General features: G+C 56.4%; 3 protein-coding genes across 4 annotated transcripts in view; 2 read left to right on the forward strand and 1 right to left on the reverse strand.

Moving 5' to 3' along the window:
* BSN (bassoon presynaptic cytomatrix protein) overlaps window positions 1-4,822 on the forward strand; it is a 102,116-nt gene extending 97,294 nt beyond the window's left edge. The window contains 1 exon segment of the mRNA XM_077777048.1: window positions 1,623-4,822. The gene's annotated coding sequence lies outside the window, so the exon portion shown is untranslated.
* A 2,966-nt stretch (window positions 4,823-7,788) lies between these two features.
* Window positions 7,789-16,533, forward strand: APEH (acylaminoacyl-peptide hydrolase). Of its 2 annotated transcripts, XM_077777134.1 has the most exons (22): window positions 7,789-7,843; window positions 7,919-8,051; window positions 8,609-8,735; window positions 9,149-9,242; window positions 9,342-9,417; window positions 9,507-9,670; window positions 9,823-9,960; window positions 10,057-10,148; window positions 10,226-10,266; window positions 10,351-10,472; window positions 10,998-11,058; window positions 12,147-12,244; window positions 12,832-12,883; window positions 13,699-13,787; window positions 14,209-14,347; window positions 14,797-14,880; window positions 14,961-15,041; window positions 15,388-15,476; window positions 15,585-15,775; window positions 15,882-15,984; window positions 16,070-16,176; window positions 16,267-16,533. In XM_077777134.1, the coding sequence occupies exons 1-22, from the start codon at window positions 7,832-7,834 to the stop codon at window positions 16,370-16,372; spliced, it is 2,199 nt and encodes a 732-aa protein (XP_077633260.1). In that variant the 5' UTR covers window positions 7,789-7,831; the 3' UTR covers window positions 16,373-16,533. The 2 variants fall into 2 exon arrangements, with proteins under 2 accessions (XP_077633260.1, XP_077633261.1); XM_077777135.1 differs by lacking the exons at window positions 9,342-9,417; window positions 9,507-9,670.
* Window positions 16,534-16,937: 404 nt separating this feature from the next.
* On the reverse strand, window positions 16,938-21,618 carry MST1 (macrophage stimulating 1). Its single transcript, XM_077777175.1, has 18 exons — window positions 21,525-21,618; window positions 20,724-20,871; window positions 20,538-20,650; window positions 20,339-20,453; window positions 20,115-20,251; window positions 19,916-20,036; window positions 19,639-19,757; window positions 19,290-19,458; window positions 19,050-19,180; window positions 18,865-18,967; window positions 18,584-18,720; window positions 18,462-18,497; window positions 18,255-18,375; window positions 18,012-18,089; window positions 17,734-17,880; window positions 17,546-17,652; window positions 17,301-17,440; window positions 16,938-17,173 (listed from the first exon to the last, which is right to left on the reverse strand). Exons 1-18 carry the CDS (start codon window positions 21,616-21,618, stop codon window positions 17,012-17,014), a joined length of 2,178 nt encoding a protein of 725 aa, XP_077633301.1. The 3' UTR covers window positions 16,938-17,011.

Raw genomic sequence — 21,618 nt, forward strand, 5'->3', positions numbered from 1 at the left:
ATTCCATAACGCTGGGGCCCTCTCCCTCTCCTTCCTTCCCCGCTTTGCAGGTTAAGAGTTCAGAGGTTTGGGTGCTTCTTGTGGTGAGGAGGCATGTGTATGGCAGGGCCAGAGAGTCTGTGAGCAAATCACAGGGGATCCCAGGCCAGGGCTGCTTGTAGGAAGGAACTGGGTGTAGTGGCAGAAGGGCTGGCTGTTTCTGGAGGAACAGTGGGGGCCCTAGAAAGCTCCAGTCTTTCATCCACTTACCTGTTTATTCCACAAATGTTTGTCAAGCCCTAGGCAGGTGCCTGGCCTGTTCCAGGTGTGAGGGATACAGCAGGGAAGAAAACCAGGTCCCTGCCCTCCAAAGCAGACAGTCCATTTAAGGGGGACAGAGAAGAAATAAGTTAAAAAAAAAAAAAAAAAAACTCTAAAGGTTAAAAGGTAATTTCTGGGGGCACCTGGGTGGCTCAGTCGGTTAAGAGTCCGACTTTGGCTCAGGTCATGATCTCGCGGTTCGTGGGTGCAAGCCCCGCATCGGGCTCTGTGCTGACAGATTGAAGCCTGGAGCCTGCTTCGGATTCTGTGTCTCTGTCCCTCTCCTGTTCGCTTGCTCTCTCTCAAAAATAAATAAATAAACATTAAAAAAGAAAAAGGTAGTTTCTGAAGGTAGTAAGTGTTACGAAGCCAGTGAAGCAGGGTTGTGGGGAAGAGGGGTGTGCTCTAAAGAAAGCAGTCAGTGTGAAGTAAGGCTTGAGGTGGGATGATGTTGGGATGGGACAGATGGGCTTCGGGGCCAGACAAAAGGCCCGTATAGCCAGAGCCACAGTGAGGGAGGGGTGGTCAGGGGGACGTCTGAGGGGGTGGGAGCCAGCTCAGGCAGGCTTTATAGGCCAACATAAAGAGCCCGGAATTTATTCTAATTACAGTAGCCACAGTGCGGCACCCCCAGCGTTCTTCCTGCCTTTACCCCACAACAGCGGGCTCCCTCCGCTTTCCTGCCCAGCTGGATGTTTCCTCGGAGTTGCCCTGGAACAGATGTGAAATCAGAAATTGTGCCGAAGGGAAGGAGGGGCAGCCCATGGGCCAGGTTCATGACAGAACGTACGGCTAGGGTTCTGTCACTGAGGAGCGAAAGCAGCCACGGGCGTGGTTCTACTCTTCGTCCTACCACACAGCCTGGGCGGGCCACTGACACCACTAACTTTGTAGTTAAAGGAATCTCCCTCAAGTACTGGCATTTGGCCGATGACTGGGCCACACGGTCAGCACTTCTCTGAGTACCCACCTGCTGGTGTTTTCTATGGCCATTTCAGAAGTGGTCTGGGAGAGGCTGTCCATTTTAAACGAAATCCCATCTCCCTCACTCTCAAGTAACTTATGTTATATTCAAGAAATGTTCCTTCCTAGCCAACTGGATACTCCTTGCTTCCTGTCCTTGTCTTCATGACCTCAAAATTGCACAGGCACCCATCTCTCCAAGGCTCAATGGGTAGGGACCCCGTGGGTGAGGAAGAGTCGGTCCATCGGCACATGGGCGGATCACCAAGAGGAGGGTAGGGATGGGAAGCAGCTGTCCACAGCTCTTGACAAAATCCTTCTTTCTTTCCTTCTTTCCCCCTCCCTCCTTCTCTTCCAAGCATCTGCAATCTGGCAAACCCTTGGCCCAAAGACTCACACCAGGTGGGACGTGGCAGGCAGGCCTCCGTTGAGGACGGGATGTTTTCTAACAGCAGCTGTCTGGGTGAAGCATCTGCTGGACACGGTGGGACCACTGGCCCCGGGGGACCCGTGATTATCTTTCCAGAGATCCCGCTCTCCTCAGGGTGCCACCTTCAAGGCATGGCCTTCACTGGGAGGGAGGAGCCCTCTCCGGACACCCTGCCTCCGTGGCAGTCCTGCTGCTCTTCCCACAGCCGCTTTTCTGCGGCCCGGCCAGCCAGGCTTCCTATGCGTTATACACAGAGTTTGGGCACAGGCTGCCTATTTTTGACGGATGCTGCCCTCCCTCCACGATGCCAGAGTTTTTCCACAGCCTTGGAGAGCGGCTTTGACTGAGGGCTGGGGGCCCCGGGCTCCGTTTCCTTCACATTCCAGCTGGCCCGGATCCTTCTGTGGCCACAGGGCCCTGTTCCCCTCACCCTGCCCTCTGGGTGACATCGGAGCAGACTTCCATGTGGCCAGGACGGGGTTGGGAGAACTTTACAAACATTAGGACCTAACACTGTCTCATCGCTGAAATAAGAGGCCATAGCACCGAAAAGCAGCGTGGGCACTGGCTGAGGCTTCTCCCAGCCCATGGGTGGCAGCATGCTAGCATGCCTGCCACCGTCTCAAAGCCATCTGCCCCCCTGACCCCCCAGCCATTGTGAGCATCCCAGCGACACCGCCATCATCTTGAGCAGCCAGCTCCTTGTTTGTACACCTGGGGATTTCTTTTGATTTCAAGAACAGCCTTAATCATTTCAGTTTGATTTACATGTATACCTCATAATCAGTTTTCTTTTGTTTCTTTCTCCCCCTTCTTTTTCTTTGCCCGCCTCCTTGCCTCTCCCCTCCACCACCACCTGTGAATGATGGTTCGGTTTCCTCTCTGCTCTGCCCCTGATCAGCACAGGGAGATTGTTGACTCAGAAGCAATAGGGGGCAGCAGGCCACCAAGAGCACAACCCCAGGGCGAGGTCTAGGGGGACCCCTCAGCCCGCCTCTGTTTACTGTGCAATCCAGTCCTTCTTAAGCCATCAACAGTGGGCGTGCTCAGAGCAGAGGGGCCAGGGCTCTGCCAGCCGAGGGCAGGGCCCAGAGCCCTGTGCTGGGGAGTATGGCACCGTCCACCCACCTGGCAGACTGGGTGGCATTCCTCCCCAAGGCCCTTACTTTGGAGGCCTCCCTTCCTCTTGGGCACCCCCACCAGTCTCATCTCTAACGTTCTATGCAATGAAATATAAACCCTCAAAGACAACTGTTAATATTTAATAAATTCCATGTTATGTATAAGGAGTTAATTGCAAACATGCAATTGAGAAACTGGATAGATAAGCTCATATCAACACCACCACCCCCCCGCCCCCTGCTCCCACCGTGTGTGTGAAATTCTCAGTCTGTGGCATGTTTGACCTGTGGCAGGACTCGCTGCTGCCAGGCGAGTCACCGCCTGTCCTGCAGTGGAGCATGCACAGCTCGCAGCCTTTTTGCACGATTTCATCCATTTTAAATGCTTCGCCCTCTTGCTTGGGAGTTCTTTTTGCCTCAGAACCTCTCCTTCAGGAGTGCTTCTAGCTGACTTCTACACGAGCTAGTGAGGACCTGCTGGAATTGTTGCCTGAGCATGCCAGGCTGCAGGGCGGGCAGTGCAGGGCCTCGCACACCCTGCAGGTTTCTCGGACCAGGATGGCAGGTGAAAAGAAGCCTTTGGAGTAGACACGCTGGTGGAGCCCACAAAGGAGTGTGTGGGTGAACATTCTGAAGGTTTGCTGTAGGATTTCCATCTGTAAGTCGCTCCCCCTCTTACTCCATCCCTGAGCCAGAGGCGTCTGGCCACCCCTTTCAGTGGGACATGGCTCAGGCACAGAGCTGGGCTGTCTTTGGCCAGAGACCCAGAGACAGGGTCTGGCTATGTCCTAGGGACCCCAGCTCCTGACTGCACCTGCTCCATGCCTCTTCTTTGTAGCTCGGGGGGCTCCAAGGTTTGTGAGGCAAGAGATCTAGGCTGGGACGAGAGGGTCAGCGGGTGCTCAGTAAGAGCTAGGTCTTTGGCGCTTGTGGTGAGGACAGCTGACAATGTCATCTTGGACCAGAGCAAGTGTTCACATAGACAGTGGCTTCAAGCTGAGTTTCTTGGAAAGCTTCTCAATAACAAAATTCACAGAAGGTTCTTTTGTGACCCTCTTTCCATCTATCTCCAGGACCTAAACTCCCTGCCCACTCTCATCTCTGAAGCCCAAGTATTGCACTGCTTGTCAGCTTTTCTATGACTGAGCTGGGAGCGCAGCAGGCAGTGGCTGTCCGACCCCTCAAGGCCTGGCCTTCCTTCAGTTTGCTCTGGTTTGCACCATGCATTTCTCAGGGGTCCACATTTCTCATACTTTCCTATAAGGTCTACACAGCCCGTCAGAGGGGGATCCTGGCCTACCTCTGGCAGGATGGGGCAGGAGGCTGTTGACCTCTGTTTTGGGCCTGTGACCCTGGTCCTCCTGGATTTGGGCTTCACCCATCCCCCAGGACACCTGGCTCATCCCAGAGATCAGGCCTGGGCTGTAAGAGCCCATCTGAGCAAGGGCTGAGGCCACTATCCATCACCTCTGACTACCCAGGGCCAAGTCTGTGTGACGATGTGCCTGGTGGCTAGACACATGAGGGACCAAGGCAGGAACCCTTCCCACTAAAGGCCAGGGAATGGGACCAGGAACAGGGAACAAGCAGGGAGAGGACAGCAGGTCAGCCTCCATCGGGCCCAGTCTTAGGCTCTACGATGTTGACTTTTCAGCAAATTTTCTTTGTGACGAAGCCTTCTGAGTTTGAAATTTCTGACATCTGCCACTTCCCACTGTACCCACAGGACGCATCTGTATCCATCACCCCTTGTGAAGGTGTCTGGAGCAGGCTCCTCTGGGCCACAAGTGTCCTGGCCCTTGTGTAGATGCAGCTGTGGCTCTGGGAGCAATGCAGCCCGAGGCTAAGGGACCAGCATTTGGTGCCTTGGGCAGTGTGGGAGCATCGAGCACATCTCCAAATGGGCAGTCTCTGGGATGCAGTCTAGGCCTTCTCCATACCTGCCTCCTCAGTGTCATGAGCAAGGGCATTGTTTCTGCCCACTCCAGGGCCTAATGCACTCACTTCACAGCNTTGGGAAGAGAATGTGGTCTCAGGGCCCATGATGAGAGGGCAGCAGTGGCAGTAACTGTGGCCTGTCTTGTGGAACCTGTGCAGAATTTTCTAGGCAGATCCTTTGCCATGGTAGCATGGCCCTTCCTCTGCCCTCATGCCACCCTCCCCCCATCTGTAAATACTTGTCATCGTGGACTCCGACAGGGTCAGAGGGACAGGCCTGACCAACTGAAACTCCTCAGAGATATCATCTCTGTCTCCCTGGGTACCAGCAGCCCTGCTGTCATGTGCACTGGGGTGGCACTGGAGAGCCATGGAAATCGTGAGATACTGTGTGTATGCATGTGAACAAGCGTGTGAATGTGTATGTGTGTGCGTGTCTGCCCCACTCAGCCTCTGGGATCAAATTAGCTCCTGCTCTCCTAGCGCAGTGCCCTGGAGAGTGGTGGCTGCCCAAAGCCTTTTCTCTGCTAGCTTCCATGTCTTGTTTTTGCTTTTCCCTCACTCCTTCCCTCCCTCCTTCCCTTCTTGCCTCTCTCCCTTTCTTTCCTTCTCTCCTTGGAGGGGGGAAGAGTGCTGTACAAAGTCAAACAAACAAGTTTACAGTTGTAAGTGCAATGACCCGAGTCCTCCACATGACCTTGTGAATTGTGTGCCGTCCTCCTGTGCTCTGTGAGAACTCGTGGTACTTCAGTGTCCCTCCCCCTGTATTGTGACAAGGTAATTCTGTGGTATCAGAATAAAAGGACTTGATATAAACAACCTACAGACTGTCTCTGAGATGGTTTCTGAAATGGTAAGGCTGTCATTGTCCAAGAGGAACAAAGCCTCAAACTTGTGACAATCCTGTCCGTTTACAGTTAAAGGGAGAAGAGTGAAAGTGAAAGGGCCATGGTGTAGAAGTGCTGGCAAGGCCACAGCTAAGCCTGCACGAAGCTGGCCAAAAAATACAGGCCCCTCCACAAACACACCCAGGGCAGGTCCCGAGTTTGGACCTGGATGGAGTAGTTAGTTCACTGTGCAGATGTTGAGGGATTGGGCCTCCAAGGAGGCTGTGTCCAGGCTGTGCAGCTTTCTGGGGCCTGGTTACTGGTGAGCCGGGTGAGCAGGTGCTGCCCCCTGGTGCTGCCAACAAGCACCACACCTACCTACCTTACTGTGTCTACTCTAAGCCCTCAACTCTTGGAGGCTGCCAGACCTTAGTTCTTCCCCAGCAGGATGGGTGAACCCCCTTACCAGAGTAACCCAAAGCTGCTAGAAATTTTTTTTAAGATGCAGGTAAACAAAAAGAGTATCAGCCTCACCTCTGACCTTCCTCCAGAGTTAGTATCTCAACATATGTCCCTCCTTTATGTTTTTCTTTTTCATTTTAAACAGAAGCCAGAAGGTGCAGTACCTTCTCTTTTCTAGCCTCCTGTTTATTTCTACATGTTTATCCCAGGTACTTAGATGTTTATCCTCCAATGCCCAGCCTCCAGAGAGAAGCATGATGAGTTTATAGCCAGTCTGCATACAGTACACACCCGGAAGGCCGGGCACTATGGTCCCAGTTTTCCTTAAAATAATAAACAACACTGTGATGAACATCTTAGTTCTCAACCTTTCCACTCAGCTTGGTGGCTGTGGCCACTCTTTCCTCTCAGTTCTGGCCTTGACAGGCCTGTACATACTTGGTTCTCACAAGTGCAAGTGGCCTCAGAAAGTAGGGACTGTTCTTAACTAGTCCAATGTGGTTGATGGGGAAGGGGAAGCTGTAGTCCAGGCAAGTGGGGATCTCAGAGGAAAGGCAGAGTGCAGGAAGGCTGGTCCCTGAGGTGTGGAAGACCACTCAGGCTCAGGGTAAATGCAGTAGGGGGCATCCCTACTAGCCTGACTGCTGCCCAGTCTCTCCTGCCTCCTCTGTTATCATAACCCACCCAGTCCTGTGGCACTGTGAGGAGGGAGCCTGCCTGCCCAGGTCCTCCTCCTGTCCACAGGAAGTTCTCTGGTTCTGGGTGTGGCCTGACACACGCCCCCAATCCCCCCCACCCGTCAGGCCCTCTGCACCTAAGAGCTTCTGATGAGCCTAGGAAGGGCAGAGATCCACCCTCTCACGATCCGCAGCAAGGTGCCACTGAGCGGGGCGGTTGAGGGCTGCAAGGACAGATAGCTCTTAGGGTAGGCCTGGTGGCCGATAAGCCCAGGCGACACCCGGAGAGCTCAGCATCCTCCCTTTAACCCGCACCCCAGGGCTCTGCGCCCTCCACTAGGAGTGCACCTCGGTCCTTCTCTCCCCGTCTGCCTGGGAGTCCCTCCAGAGCAGGGACTGGTACCTGCTGGTGAACGTTTGCTTCAGTCCCCGGGCTGTGGGAGATGCCTGCTGGGGCCAGCTTCAGCTCCTACCTTGCCTCTCCCGGACACGCCCTCATCGCCTTGTGGTGGATCCGACCCTCACTGGCCTCGGCCCTGGTCCCGCCCAGCCCCGCCCAGCCCCGCCCCTCCCCTTTCTTCAAAGATCCATTGATCCGCGTCCCATCCAAGGCCCTGTCCTTCTTAGGGCCCAACCCCGTCCGACCTAGCTTTTCACCTTACTGGCTATTCCCGACTCAGACCTCACCTCCTCACTCGAGCTGCGTAACTGCTCACAGGCCTCGCACTGCCTAGAGACGGGTCCTGTACTCCGTTTCCTAGAGCCAGCCCCTCTCCTCAGAGACCTCATTCCCTCCTCTCCCAGTACCAGGCCTGGGATCTGGCCTCAGACCAGTTCACCCGCCCCAAAATGTCTGTTCCTTCCTTCGAGGTCCCTGCCCCCACCCTCCTGGATTCCTGGGTCCAAAGCTCAGACTACTCCCTCACAAAACCCGTGTCCTCACACTCGAGGTCCCACCCCTCTGCTTAGGGTCCTCGCCCATTCGTCGGAGCTCCCGCCCCTCCTGCGACGCGCGGTAGCCGAAGCAGGCGGGGCCGCTTCTGGCTCCGCCCCCCGGAGCCTCACTTCCGGGCGCCAGCACGCGCCGCCCCGCCCCGGCGGCCGAGCGGTATCATGGAGCGCCAGGTGAGGGTTCGGCCCGCGGTGCCCGTGGTCCTTTCAGCCCGGGCCGGGCCTGACCCTGGTGTGTCCCCTGCGCAGGTGCTGCTGAGCGAGCCCGAGGAGGCGGCGGCGCTGTACCGGGGTCTTAGCCGCCAGCCCGCGCTGAGCGCCGCCTGCCTGGGCCCGGATGTCACCACGCAGTACGGGGGCCGCTATCGGACGGTGCACACCGGTGTGTGTATGGAGGGGAATCAAGTGGAGCTATTTTGGGGCCGTGCGCTAGCGTGGAGAGAAGGGATATGTGAAGGGCTTGCAGCTTGACAGTGCACACAAGTGTGTGGAGGAAGACGGAGTTTGGAGAAAGTGGGGGTGGGAGGGTGCACCCCTCAGAGGACATTCAGGAGGTGTATGGGGGCCGCTGCTCGGCGTATTATGGTATGGTGCCCTTGAGTGCATGAGCTGAGGGTGTGGAAGTAGAATTCAGACCAGGATACAGGTGTGGGCCTCCTAGGCTCACTCCCTCACCCTGTTCCTTACACGTGGCAGGCTCCCCTCATGTTCTAGGGTGGAGGTGGGTACAGGGACCAGTACCAGTGATTTCCCTCTTGACATGCCATCGGCTCAGGCCTAGACCTGAGTTGTGGCCGAATGTTGTCCATCCTGCATCCAGAATATCTGGAGGCCGTCTGGGGAGGTGGGCTGGGCCTTTCTGGGGTGGGGTTGGTGTTGAGAGGAGCCTGTACTGGGACTGGTCAAGTCACGTTAGCAGTCTCATGCCTCTCCTCACAGAATGGACACAGAGGGACCTGGAGCGCATGGAGAACATCCGATTTTGCCGCCAGTACCTGGTGTTCCACGATGGGGACTCAGTGGTGTTCTCAGGGCCTGCGGGCAACAGTGTGGAGACCCGTGGGGAGTAAGTTTGAGGGAAGAAGCTTGTGGGCAAGGCCATAGCCATCTGCAAGCCTTTAATGAAGGCCTGCCATGTGCCTTGGTACAGGTAGGGCCCTGAAGGGAGGCCAGGAGCCAGGTTCTTGCCCCTTTCGAGCTCATGTGGTCTCTAGTAACATGGCCTGATAAGCACTGGAGGCTTGGTCCAAATTTGAGCCTGGACTAGAGCCCATGGAGCTTCAGGGAGGCTGGGGAGAGTAGAGCCTCTGCCCCAGGCAGGAGACGCAAGGCCAGCTGCCATGGTGGAGCTAGAAGGGCTGCAGGGGCTGATGTGGGACCAACGTCTCAAGAATCTTGTCTAAGAGGTTGTGGTCAATAAAGAGGGCAGGATGGGGCTATCACTGTGTAATCCCAAACTGCTACCTGTGCCCTCTTTAGGCTCCTGAGCAGAGACTCTCCTTCAGGCGCCATGAAAGCTGTGCTGCGCAAGACCGGAGGCACGAGCCCTGGGGAGGAGAAGCAGTTTCTGGAGGTGAGTCTGCCTGAGATCAGGTGGTGGGCAACTGGCGGCTCAGTCTCACAGATGGGGCTCTGTTGGGGGGCAGGTAACCTGATGCCCAGATGTCCTCAGGTCTGGGAGAAGAACCGGAAGCTCAAGAGCTTCAACCTGTCGCTGCTGGAGAAACATGGGCTTGTGTATGAGGACGGTGAGACAGCTGGCTGGTGAGCAGACAGGGTGGACAGGAGGGGCAGCCGTAGTCCAGGGCTCCCCCTAATCAGCCTTCCTTGCACCCAGACTCCTTTGGCTGCCTGTCCTGGTCGCACTCAGAGACGCACTTGTTGTATGTGGCAGAGAAGAAGCGCCCCAAGGCTGAGTCCTTCTTTCAGACAAAAGCCTTGGACATCAGTGGCAGCGATGATGAAATGACCAGGGCAAAGAAGCCAGACCAGGCCATCAAGGTGCTCATGTTCTGGCCAGTCCAAGAAAGTCCTTCTGGGCAGCTAGGGCTCAGTGTGCTCCCTGCCCACGTTGTGCCTGTCAGAACTGGAGAGGCGCTGGCTTCTAGAGGTCAGGCAAGATAGGCTTGGCATTGAGTATCTTGTGTTCTTAGGGGGATCAGTTTGTGTTTTATGAAGACTGGGGAGAAAACATGGTTTCCAAAAGCACTCCTGTGCTCTGCGTGCTGGATGTCGAGAGCGGCAACATCTCTGTGCTTGAGGGGGTCCCTGAGAGTGTGTCCCCTGGACAGGTTAGTACTGACTTGGCCTACCCCACTCCTGGAGTCTGGGGGGCCCTGCTTGAGCCACTGCCCCTGTTCACACTTGCCCTGTGGTTTTGTTTGCAGGCATTCTGGGCCCCTGGAGACACAGGTGTGGTGTTTGTAGGCTGGTGGCATGAGCCCTTCCGGCTGGGCATCCGCTTCTGCACCAATCGCAGGTGAGGAAGTGGAGCAGGACAGGGGGCCTCACAGCTCAGGCTGGCTCTGGAGCTGAGTGTCTCTCTGGTGGTTCCAGGTCAGCCCTTTACTATGTGGACCTCACCAGGGGTCAGTGTGGTAAGTGCTCATGCCCACCTGTGCTTTGCTGACTCACACTGGCCTTGCTAGCCTGTATGATGCTCACATTTTCATCTGGTCTAGAGCTTCTCTCGGATGACTCTCTGGCTGTGTCCTCTCCCCGGCTGAGCCCAGACCAGTGTCGCGTCATCTACCTGCAGTACCCATCTCTCGTCCCCCATCATCAATGTAGCCAGCTATGTCTGGTGAGCTGGAGGTGGGCGGGGAGTGGTCAGCAAGAGGAAAGGATGGTGGACGAGAGCAGAAGGGTCAGCTCCATCTCCCCATGGGGCCCTAAATGGACCTTCTGTCCTGGGTGCTGTGATGGTGTGAGTTCTGCCTGTCTTCCCCAGGCCAGTCCCTGGAGGCTGAGAGTGCCGGCATGGGGGGTTTGCACTGTCAGGACTCATCACCTTAGAGTACCCTCTGTCTACAAGAATGTTCCTTTTTCTTCTCATCTGCCCACGGTCAGGTTCTGCAAGGGGCTGGGATAAGCAGGCAGTTAGAGTCTTGGTCCTTGCACAAGAAGAGCTCTGGTCTCCTTGTGAAAGTCAGATGCCCCTCCGGACATCTGTCCAGGTCACCAGAAAGGAGATACATTGGCCTTGTCTCAGGTTCTCCCCTCCCCTGATGCTACACAGGGTTATCAGAGAAGAGGATGGGTGCAGAGCTCTGTGTCCTCAGGACACTGCCAGTCCCTTGGTGGGCCTGACCAGTATGTTCTCTTGCAGTATGACTGGTATACCAAGGTGACTTCAGTGGTGGTGGATGTCGTGCCTCGGCAGCTGGGAGGTAAGGGGTGTGTCTCTGGGTGGGTGCAGTGAAGTCTGCAGTTCTGTTTCTCCTCCATCTGTCATTCCCAGCAGGACCAGCTGCCTCAGCTCTCCTTTCCTGGGTTCCGTCTGAGGTATCCCTCCCTGCTGGGCCAGATCCATGACCAGCCTGCACAGGGAGTGGGACCATCACCATAGGGAGCGGTTCTGATAGAAGGAAATCAGCTGGACCAAAACTGAGATCAGAGTGGCCCAAGCTGGCAGGGGATTTAGATGATTTCATCCCCATGCTGCAGCTCTTAGATAGACCTTATGTTTCAAGTGGCTGGTTAAATCCTCTCTTCTGAGGGGTCTCAGAAAGTGCACTAGGGATCTCTGGGTGGGTGGCTCTTGGCCACCAGGGTCTGGTCACAGTCTCAAGTGCTCACTGCTTTGTTTGGGATCCTGAACCATCCCAAGGACATGACAGGTTACAGTCTCTTTGTTCAGGACACCTGCTCAGTTCCAGGGATCCAGTAAACAAAATACGGCCTCTTTATCTTCTTTTGGGGTTGCAGGGATACAGAGTGTTGGGGAGCTGGCCTGAATCGCAGCTCTGTTTCTTATTAGCTGTGGGTCCTTGGATGGTGTCCTCACCTCTCTGTGCTCCATTTATTATCTGTGGGGGATGGATCTGTGCTTCTTTATAGCATTGTAGTGAGGGTTAAATGAGTGATATTAAAGGATGGAATTTATTCAGCCCCCTTTGCCAGGCACGCTGCTAAGCACCATAATGGACAGATAGGTGTCACCTTGGTTATGGCACTTGGTACCTATCAGGAGCCCAGTAAGAGCAGCTCATAGGAGAGCCAATGCTTTTCTTCTAAGTAGCTATGGTTTTTCTGACACTCTTGAACTCTGCCTTTCCTGGGTCTTCAGAGGTGTCTCCCCCCAGTCCCCTCTTCAGGCAGCCCCTCATCACCTAGGGTACCTTCATGTGTAGGTCTGCCATTTTGTCACAGCTACAGGGGCCTCGGATAAATTCCCCAGCAGCCTAACCTGCCTTATAGTCTTGACCTCCCATACCTCCACTGCCAGATATAGCCCTCAGCCCTCCCATCTTTGCAGAGAACTTCTCTGGGATCTACTGCAGCCTTCTGCCTTTGGGATGCTGGTCAGCTGACAGCCAAAGAGTGGTTTTCGACTCAGCTCAGCGTAGCCGGCAGGTAAGGGGCCCTGACTGTGTTGAGAGGCAGACTCTGACCAACCTCCAGGAGCCCTGGGCCTGGGGCCTAGCATATGTACACTGCTAGCTGGAATTCCTAGCCACAAGGTCTTACGAGTCCCTTCCCTGCCTGCCCCAGTCCTGGACGTGCTTTTTCTTGAGGAAGCCGCTCAAGAAAATGCCCCTTTCCCCCAGGCATTTGCAGCTGAAGAACAACGGGGCTGCCATGAGGGTGGGCCCCCAAACACTGTACAGGGAACTGATAGAGATGGAACAGAGGCTTTTTCCCAGGGATTGGGTGGGGACACCTATAGTGTGCCAGACTTTTCTTTGAGTGTAATATCATTTGTTCCTCATGCTAGGTCAGAGGCTCAGAGGCATTCCTTGCCTTGCCCAGGGTCAGGCAGCAAGTTGTGATGGGGCTGGGATTTGAGTCCAGGCCTTCAAGCCACTACTGACTGCACCGAGGAACTATTGCCATAGTTGCTCACAGCCCTGCCCTGGCCCATAGGTCCCTGAGAGGAGGAGGGAACAGGACTTAAAGGGCTCTTGGATGTGGTGCCACATGTGGGCTCCTCTTTGCTTCAGGACCTGTTTGTTGTGGATACCCAGATGGGCACTGTGACCTCCCTGACAGCTGGTGAGCAGGGCTGGTGAGCAAGCCAGCCAGGCCAGGAGTGGGACTGGAACTCCAGCACATGGGGCAGTAGTGACACTCTTGGCCACTCTGCACCGCTGACTGTCCTGCAGCCTTTACTGCATCTCTCAAGGATCCTGGCCATGCAGGACCTTCCCAGCCAACAGACTCCTTCCCTTGCTTCACTCTGCTCTGCATATCCCGGTCCTGCCTCCGCGCACCCCCTGCTCCTCAAACCTACAAAGTTTGTTTTGCCAAGATCTGCCAGAGTAATCCTTCCCTGACCTCCAAAACCTCATACGGGCAGCTCTGCCATCCCAAGGTCCATGAGAAACCCTGTGTTGGCTCCCTCATCTTCCTCTTATGTGGGCCTGTGACTCTGCCCCTACCTGCCCTGACAATAGTCATTGCTCTACAAAACTTTCAAAGTATTGTTCCTAAACTGTTATCTCATCATACACTCCCTGCTTAGGAATCTCTTTGAACCCCGCTGCCCAGAATCAGCAGTACTCCAGCCCCCTAGGCCTAGCTGCCACCCTTAAAGACTGCAGTCATTAAGGTGGGGGGATGTGCCATGGTGGTCTGCTGTGTCCCCAGATTTGGCAGTCCCTTGGCTTAGTTAGCATCTGCTGGATGAAGAAGGGACTAATCAGGAAGCTCGCCCATGGCTGTGTGCAGTAGGGGGTTTCTGACAGCCCTTTTGTAGGTATCCCTTTGCTTCTCAAGGTAAAAGGGGCACCTTGGTATACCACCACCAGCCTGGGACTCTGGTTATGCAGGGAGTGGGTGGGAAAAGTGGTAGCATCTGCCTTCTCCAGGGGGCTCTGGTGGAAGCTGGAAGCTGCTTGCAATTGACCAGGACCTCATGGTGGCACAGTTCTCCACACCCAGCCTGCCCCCAAGCCTGGTGAGTGTTGGTGGGCCCCAGACCAGGAGGTGAGGGTTCTGAGTAGGCAGAGCTCCCCAGGTCAGAGAACTGGCCTGAGTCTAACTATGGCTGATCAGCATGTGAGAGACCCAAGACGCAGGCCCAGGATGGCCCACAAGGCCTGGCACCCATTGGGAGGAAGTACCAGGTGTAGGTTTGCTCTGTAAAGAAGAGGGTGCCAGGGAAAGTGGCCAATACTCTAATAGAGCACAAGGAGATGGTAGAACCTAAAGGCTCAGGTATGTGTTTGTGACTATATATACCAGCTCACCACAGGAGTTCCTCTGGAGGTGGGTAGAAGGCCCAGTATAGTGAGAGCTGCCCACCTCCCACCCTGGGCAGAGGTAGAAGGGCAGGGAGGCAGCCAGGCCACCTATGACATACTCTTTCCCCTTGGCAGAAAGTTGGGTTCCTGCCTCCTGCAGGGAAGGAGCAGACAGTATTGTGGGTGTCCCTGGAGGAGGCCGAGCCTATTCCTGACATCTCTTGGGCCATCCGAGTACTGCAGCCACCGCCAGAGCAGGAGAACGTGCAGTATGGTGAGCTGGGCTGTGGCAGAGGGACACCTCCAAGTTCCCCAGCACACAGCTTTTGCGGTCACCATTCTTGCTTCTGGTCTCACATTGTGGGGTTTCTTGGGATTATCTCTAAGAGGTTTTCTGTTCCTCTTGTGCAAGGTCATGGGGAATAGCATCTGGGTATCTGGATACCTACTCTGGGTATCAGGGCTAGGCATCACCAGGCCAAATCCTCTGTGATGGGAAAACCAAGTCTCGAAGAAATCAGGCCTTATTTGAGATCTCTGGCCACCCCTCATCCAGAATGCTGTCCCAACAGAGTGGGGCTCCTTGACTAGGGCTGGGTCCAAGTGTTCAGGTTAACTTGGCCAGAGCACTCTTCCAGAGGTCAGCCCCAGACCTGCAGCTACAGCTCAGGAAGCCCCTGGGCAGCAGCAGTGGCTCTGCTGACTGCTGTCCTTTCCCTGCAGCTGGCCTTGACTTTGAAGCAATCCTTCTGCAGCCCAGCAACCCTCCAGATAAGACCCAAGTGCCCATGGTCGTCATGCCCCACGGTAGGCATCTGGTCTAAGAGCCCCTGCCCTCCCACCACATGTCCTAGCTGGCTCGTTCACTCTCTGCTCCATGTCTGTAGGGGGACCCCATTCATCCTTTGTCACTGCCTGGATGCTGTTCCCAGCCATGCTTTGCAAAATGGGTTTTGCAGTACTCTTAGGTGAGTGAGCAGGGCGCTATGGCAGTGGTAAGGCTGTGGAGGGTGATGGGATGACCTGGTTTGTACAAGGATTACAGGTACCACCTTAGTCTCCAGGTCTCTCTGTAGCCTGAACCTGGCATCCATCACCAGGAACTGGCCTGGCCCAGCCTCAGGCTCCATGGGAACTTCCATGGAAAGAGTGCTGTGGTCACCAGGAAATGGCCTCAAATCTCTTGGCTCCTTCACCTTGAAAGTCTGTGGTAACAGCTGGCCTCAAGTCCTGCTTCACAGTTGGGTGGAAAGAATGTCCAGAAGTCTGGAAATGTCACTTAACCACCCTGTCTGGTTCCTCTCTGGCTTCCAGTGAATTACCGTGGCTCTACAGGTTTTGGCCAGGACAGCATCCTCTCTCTTCCCGGCAATGTGGGCCACCAGGATGTGAAGGATGTCCAGGTAGCAGGGGCTGGGGCTTCTGGATAGGCTGGAGGGTATACCTTTGGGGTGTGCTCCACTCAGCTGGCCAGGCAGCTGGCTACAGCACACTCTGCCCCCACACTGTAGTTTGCAGTAGAGCAGGTGCTCCAGGAGGAACATTTTGACGCTGACCGAGTAGCTCTTATGGGTGGTTCCCATGGTGGCTTCCTCTCCTGCCACTTGATTGGTCAGTACCCTGAGACCTACAGTGCCTGTGTAGTGAGGAACCCTGTGATCAACATCGCCTCCATGATGGGCTCCACTGACATCCCTGACTGGTGAGTGTGCTTCACATGTCCCTGTTTTTCAGTCTCACCTCATACCCCCGTGGAGGCCCTGTAGGCTTCAGGGCTCCTGGGGCTGCTTCAGTGCAGTGTCTTGCAGGTGCGTGGTGGAGGCTGGCTTCCTCTACAGCAACGACTGCCTGCCAGACCTCAGCGTGTGGGCCGAGATGCTGGACAAGTCACCCATCAAGTATACTCCTCAGGTACACATCCCTCCCTCTGCCCAGTGTGCTGTCAGTATGTTCAGAGCCTTAGGGCCCTGCTTATCACCACTCCCCACATCCCCAGGTGAAGACACCGCTACTACTGATGCTGGGCCAGGAGGACCGGCGTGTACCCTTCAAGCAGGGCATGGAGTATTACCGTGCCCTCAAGGCCCGGAACGTGCCTGTTCGGTGAGTGCATCAGGACAGCCCTGGCAGCTGGCGGGCAGGTGAGCAGGGGAGAACCCTCCAATCTCAAACATTGCTGCCCAACCACTACAGGCTCCTGCTCTATCCCAAAAGCACCCATGCACTTTCAGAAGTGGAGGTGGAGTCAGACAGCTTCATGAATGCTGTGCTCTGGCTGCACACGCACTTGGGCAGCTGAAGCCATGCCTCCCTGCATGAGCTGGTTGGCATAAGCCACACTTCGCTCTTGGAGAGCCCTAGGGTCTGGCAGATCGGCGAGAGGATTCCTGGGCTCTGGACTCTATGGATGGGTGAGCTGAGGAATGTAGGCTATACGGTCATAATAAATGAGGACACAGAGTCTGGTTCCTGCTGGTACTTTGTACCAAGCCATCCCTAACCCCAGCCTCACCTTTGGGGTTCACAGACCATAGGCTCTGGGTGTGGTAACCTTAAAGACCTCTCCTACCTCCAATATGAGAGGGAAGGGACAGTGAGAGGCTCAGCTGTTGCCTGTAAGGGCCAACTGGGATACCCCCGATTAGCTATCTCTGCTGCAGCTCCTTCTGTTAGAAATTGCCCTACACGACCCTTCTCTTACCAACAGTTTGTCTAGGGAACTAGTGAGGTCCTGCCCCTCCACAGTGGCCACAGGCTAAGGTAATCCTAAAACCAGATCTCCTAACGCAGCTCGGCTGGGCTTGAACCACGTGCAAACACCAATTGATTTCCTAGCAGAGGCTAAGAAGCACCCTGCACAGGTGTAATGAGGAGAGGCAGCTTTATGTCTGACAGGAAGCTTTGTTCTCTCCAGAGTAAATGGGATTGAAGGTTGGGCCTAGCCCAGCTGAATGACCTTGTGAATCCAGTCCGTAAACACAGAGACACGCATGAAGATGGCTGGCCAGCGGGGCCGGGCACACACACGGTTGGGGATTATAATTCCCTCCAGGACCCAGCAGTCATGGGTAAAGCAGGCAAGTGGGCCTCCATAGTCACCCTGGTAAATGGAAGAACTAGTAAGAGAACCCTAGGCCAAGGGAGATACTAGCTCCCTTGCAGATAAAGTAGTCCATTTTCAGCTTCCCAGACCCTCCCAGAGCTGGGAATGGAACCCCAGTACAAACCTCACAGGCACCCACAGGGGCCAAAAGTCCCTCAGTGCACATCTCACTCTCCCGAACACGTCCTCGGTGCTTGATGTTACACTCCTGGTTGGAGATGACATTCAGTGAGGCCACATTTAGGACTTTGTTATTCCCTGTACCTACAGTGAGAGGAATGGGAAGGAGGAGAGGGCCTTTGGGTAGAATCTGAGGCTAGGCCTCCTGGCCTAAAGTATTCCAAGCCCCTGTGCTGTGCTTTTTCTTACCTTTGGTCTCACCCCAGCCTGCGATCTCACACTTCGTACCTGGTGGCACCACATACCTCTCAGGGGGCAGGCAAATCAGGGCCACTCGGTGGTTCAGGGTCACAGGTCTTTCACGGGAAATGAAGGCACTCAGGATGTGAGCCCACAAGGCTCAGCCCCACCTCACACCTTCTTGATTTGTCACATACCTCTCCAGCTTGAGCAGAACAAGCTGGGAGCCGGAGGGCCCACACACCATTTTGGCCACGGGGACCTGCTGCAGGCCTGGCTCTCCTGGCTGTGGATTCTGGAACAAGGTGCCCAGCAACACCTCATAGCCCATGAGAGGCACATGGCTGGGGGAGAAGCTCTGCTAGATCAGTCATGACACATAGTCTGCTGCCTCAAGGCTCACCAAGGTAGCCAAGGGGAAGAGGAAGGCGGGGGGCGGGGTGGGACTGGGTCCCCAAATCCAAGGAATGCTCACCAGGAGGAGAAGCACTGCCGGGCAGTCAGTACCCACTGCTCCTTCACTAGGGAACCCCCGCAGAAATGCTGGCCCTGCCTGGAGGAGTAGAGGTTAGGAGAAAACAGTGAGTTCTGGGACACAGGCTGGACCTGCCATCTCCTGGCCAGGACCTCTGAGGCCAGGGACAGGTTCCCACTCCCCTGGCATAAGCACAGAGGAGATATCCTCAGCCTCTCTTGAGGAGAGACAGTTGTGCCTCACCGATTCCGCAAGCTGACTGTCCAGGGCGAGTTCCCAGGCTGGCCCCCCACCACACGCAGCTTGGAGCGCTGCTGGTCCAAGCGGGTCACCCTCTTGCCACACTTCTCAAACACCACCTGGTCTGGGGGATAGGATGGGCCTTGGGAAACTCCCAACTGGATGGAGGCCCTGAAGAGGTCCCAACCCACGCCTGGCCCAGGTGCATACCTGGGGGCTCCAGGATGGACGGTGGTTGGTCGTCATCTGAAAGAACCAAGTTCACCTGCCTTGAGGGAGCCAGCCTTCACTGGTGGAGGCTAGGGGCTGGGCCCAGAGGGAGGCTCACTCACCGCAGCGTCTCAGTGCACAGTAGTCGAATGGAGTACCTGGGTCCGTAGTGTAGCACCAGGGCCCGTGGCTATCCCTGTCCGGGTTCCGGCAAAAGTTCTCCTCCAGATGCGCGTGAGGGGCAGCGGTGGGTGTGAACCTGAGTGGGCAGTGGGCGAGGGAGCAAAATCCTAGCGGGGTAATCCCGACCCTGCCGGGTTCCAGTTGGAGAGACTACGCGTGCCTCCTGGGGAGGGGCCTGTGGCCTCGGTCTTGGAGGGGTTGGGCGCTCGGGCCGACTCACTGCGGCTTGTGTGGCATCTCTGCGGACCAGTGCTGGCATGGGACTCCTTTGCGGGTCCTGTTGACTGAGCCACGGTACCGCTCCCCCACGCCGTGGTAGCAGTCTGCGCCGGGTGGGGACGGCTATTAGCGGGTTCTCGCCGCAGCCCTTACGCTTCATGCCTCCAGTTCCAGCTTGGGTCTTACCCTCAGGCCGCACGTCGTCGGCGCAGCGCCGGATCTGGTAGCAGAAGGCTACGCGCATGCCAGGCCGCGATGTAAAGCACCAAGGCGCCTCTGAGCCGTCGGGGTTCCGGCAGAAGTTTTCCCGAAGGTCCCTGGGCGGGCGCTCCCCTCAGCTCTTGGTGGGGCCCAGGNCGCCCCAGGACCCCGCTCCTTACGTCCCTGACGCTGGAGCATGCCCCCAGCGGCGACCCGCCACCTCACTTGCACGCGTATTTCTCCGGAGCAAAACGATGCCGATGCGGGTTCTGCGCGTCCCACCGCTGGCAGGGTACGCCCGCGGCTGTGGTGTTGGCCGTGCCCCTGTAGCCCTCGCCCTTCCCGCGGAAGCAACTGAGCGTCGTGGCCTCCTGGCGCGGCTGTGCCTCCGACCCTAGGATGGACCGACGCTGGCCGGAGCTCGAGCGGGAGCTGAGACCCAGGCTGGGGCTGAGGCCGAGCCCAACTCCAGCGGGTTCATCTCCAGGTCACGCCCAGTCGCTCCGCGTTCCCCTATCAGGCCACGCCTCCCACGTTTCCCAAGTGCCCTCCAGGCCCCGCCCCCGAGCCCTACCACAGCGTGGGAGGTCGCAGAACTCTCGCTCCACCTTCGGGTCAGTGGTATAGCACCAGGGCCGCTCGGAGCCGTCCGGATTCCGGCAGTAGTTGTCGTCCAGATCTTTGTCGAGGAACCTGGGGGCGGTAGCAGGACGTGAACAAGACCCTGGGACTCGGGCCCTGCCTGGCCCCTGCATTTTCCCAGGGTCAGCCCCTGGAGTCCTGGCCCCGCCCCTGGAGTCCTGGCCCTCCCCTCGCCTGGCTCCCGAGGTGCCGAGCCCGCCCACACGTACTTGCCGGGCTCAAAGGGGTGAGCGTGCGGACGCTGCAGGTCCCAGCGCTGACACTCGCGTCCCGACTCGGTGCGGTCCACTGCCCCGCGATACTCCTCACCATTGCACCAAACGCAAGCGGCTGGAGAGACAGGGCCGGTGGGTTCGTGGACAGGTGTGGGCATGTTCCTCACTCCACTTTGGACCCAGAGCCGCTTACCTTCCCGGCAGGACTTGATGCCGCAGCTCTGGAAGCGCACGGCAGGGTCTGTCGTGTAGCACCAGGGACCTCCCGGGTCCCCGTCGGGGTTTCGGCAGAAGTTCTCCTCCAAGCCGTTCCGGAGTGTGGGGGTGTACCTGAGGGAAGAAAGCAGCAATTCGGTGTGTGCTAGGGTGGAGGCAGACGCCAGCCCAGCAGGGACGGAAGGGAAGTGTTTGCCTTACTTGTGGTCATTGGGGAACCTATGGCTCCAGCGCTGGCAGGGTAGGCCGCCAGTGGTGATAGCCACGGTACCACGGTACTTGACCCCATTGTCCATGACGCAGGTCCGCACATAGTCTGGGAGCAAGAGACCCATTGTCAGTAAGGCCTGAGGCCTCAGTAGCCCTATTTGTGGCCCACCCTTCTCCACAGCCACGTAACCTTTCTTTTGGAAGAGATCACAGCGCCCTGAACGTTGCAGCTGTGTATAGGGTGAGTATTGGGTCCATGGCAGCAGTTGGCAACCGCGGCTGCTCACATTGTAGTGGAAGGCCCTGGGAGGACAAGGCACAGAATCACCCAGGTTCCCCTGCCACCCAGTCTTACCTAGGTTCGGTGGCCACTCACCTGCAGTCCAGTAGGGGCCCACAACGCCCTGCACACTCCTCAGCATCTGCCACATGTTCTTGCCAAGGCCCAGGCCCCATTGCATGTAGCAGGTGTTGCAGCTCCGTACCCCGGAGCACCTGGAAGTCATTTAAGGGCGAGCGCTGCCCTGTGGGGGGTGGGTGTACACACGTCAGTTATTTATATCCGCACATCCACACTTGGTTCATTCAGGGGATCAAATCTACAAGGCCTCTGGGATGGACCCTGTGGGCTGGTTCAAGGGTCAGACCCCTGTACAGGGTGGGAGAGGCAGGCCCAGATATGGTAGTTATCACCAATGTCTATTTAGTGGGCAAGGCCCTAGGCTCAGGTCTAAAACCTACACTTTATGAGAGCAATGGGTGATGGTGCTTGCCCTATAGAGCTCATTTCATCTCTCAGATGAGAATGCTAAGGCTCAGGGCTGTTATATTACCCATTAAAGGCCCAAGCCAGGCATTCTGAGTTCTCATCAGCACTAGGGCATATGTTAGGTTAGAGGGTTAGATCAGGTTCATGAGGGATAATTGCCTGTATGTGTGCATGCATCTGTGAAGTTTCAACACTGCCTCAATGCTACAGCAGATGTTCTAACACAGGCCTGAATAGGCAGTGTGCATATGCATTCCTCGGGCTGCCCATCTCTGCCCAAGAAGCCAAGAGCATTCATTGCTCCATACCTACTAGGAAAGTGAGCTCCTGGCTTGAACAGCAGGCTGGGTCTAGGTAGGGCTGACTCCTTCCTGAAGGCAAATGGGGATCAGGGAAGGGGACACTCACCAGGGACCCCTGAGCACTGTGTCAGAAGCAGCAGCAGTGGGAACCACCCCATCCTCTTGGCCGGAGGGTGCACTGTGACCCACCACAGCCCCAT

This window comes from Crocuta crocuta, unplaced genomic scaffold (assembly GCF_008692635.1).
Source record: "Crocuta crocuta isolate KB4526 unplaced genomic scaffold, BGI_CrCroc_1.0 scaffold77, whole genome shotgun sequence".
Taxonomy (NCBI): domain Eukaryota; kingdom Metazoa; phylum Chordata; class Mammalia; order Carnivora; family Hyaenidae; genus Crocuta; species Crocuta crocuta.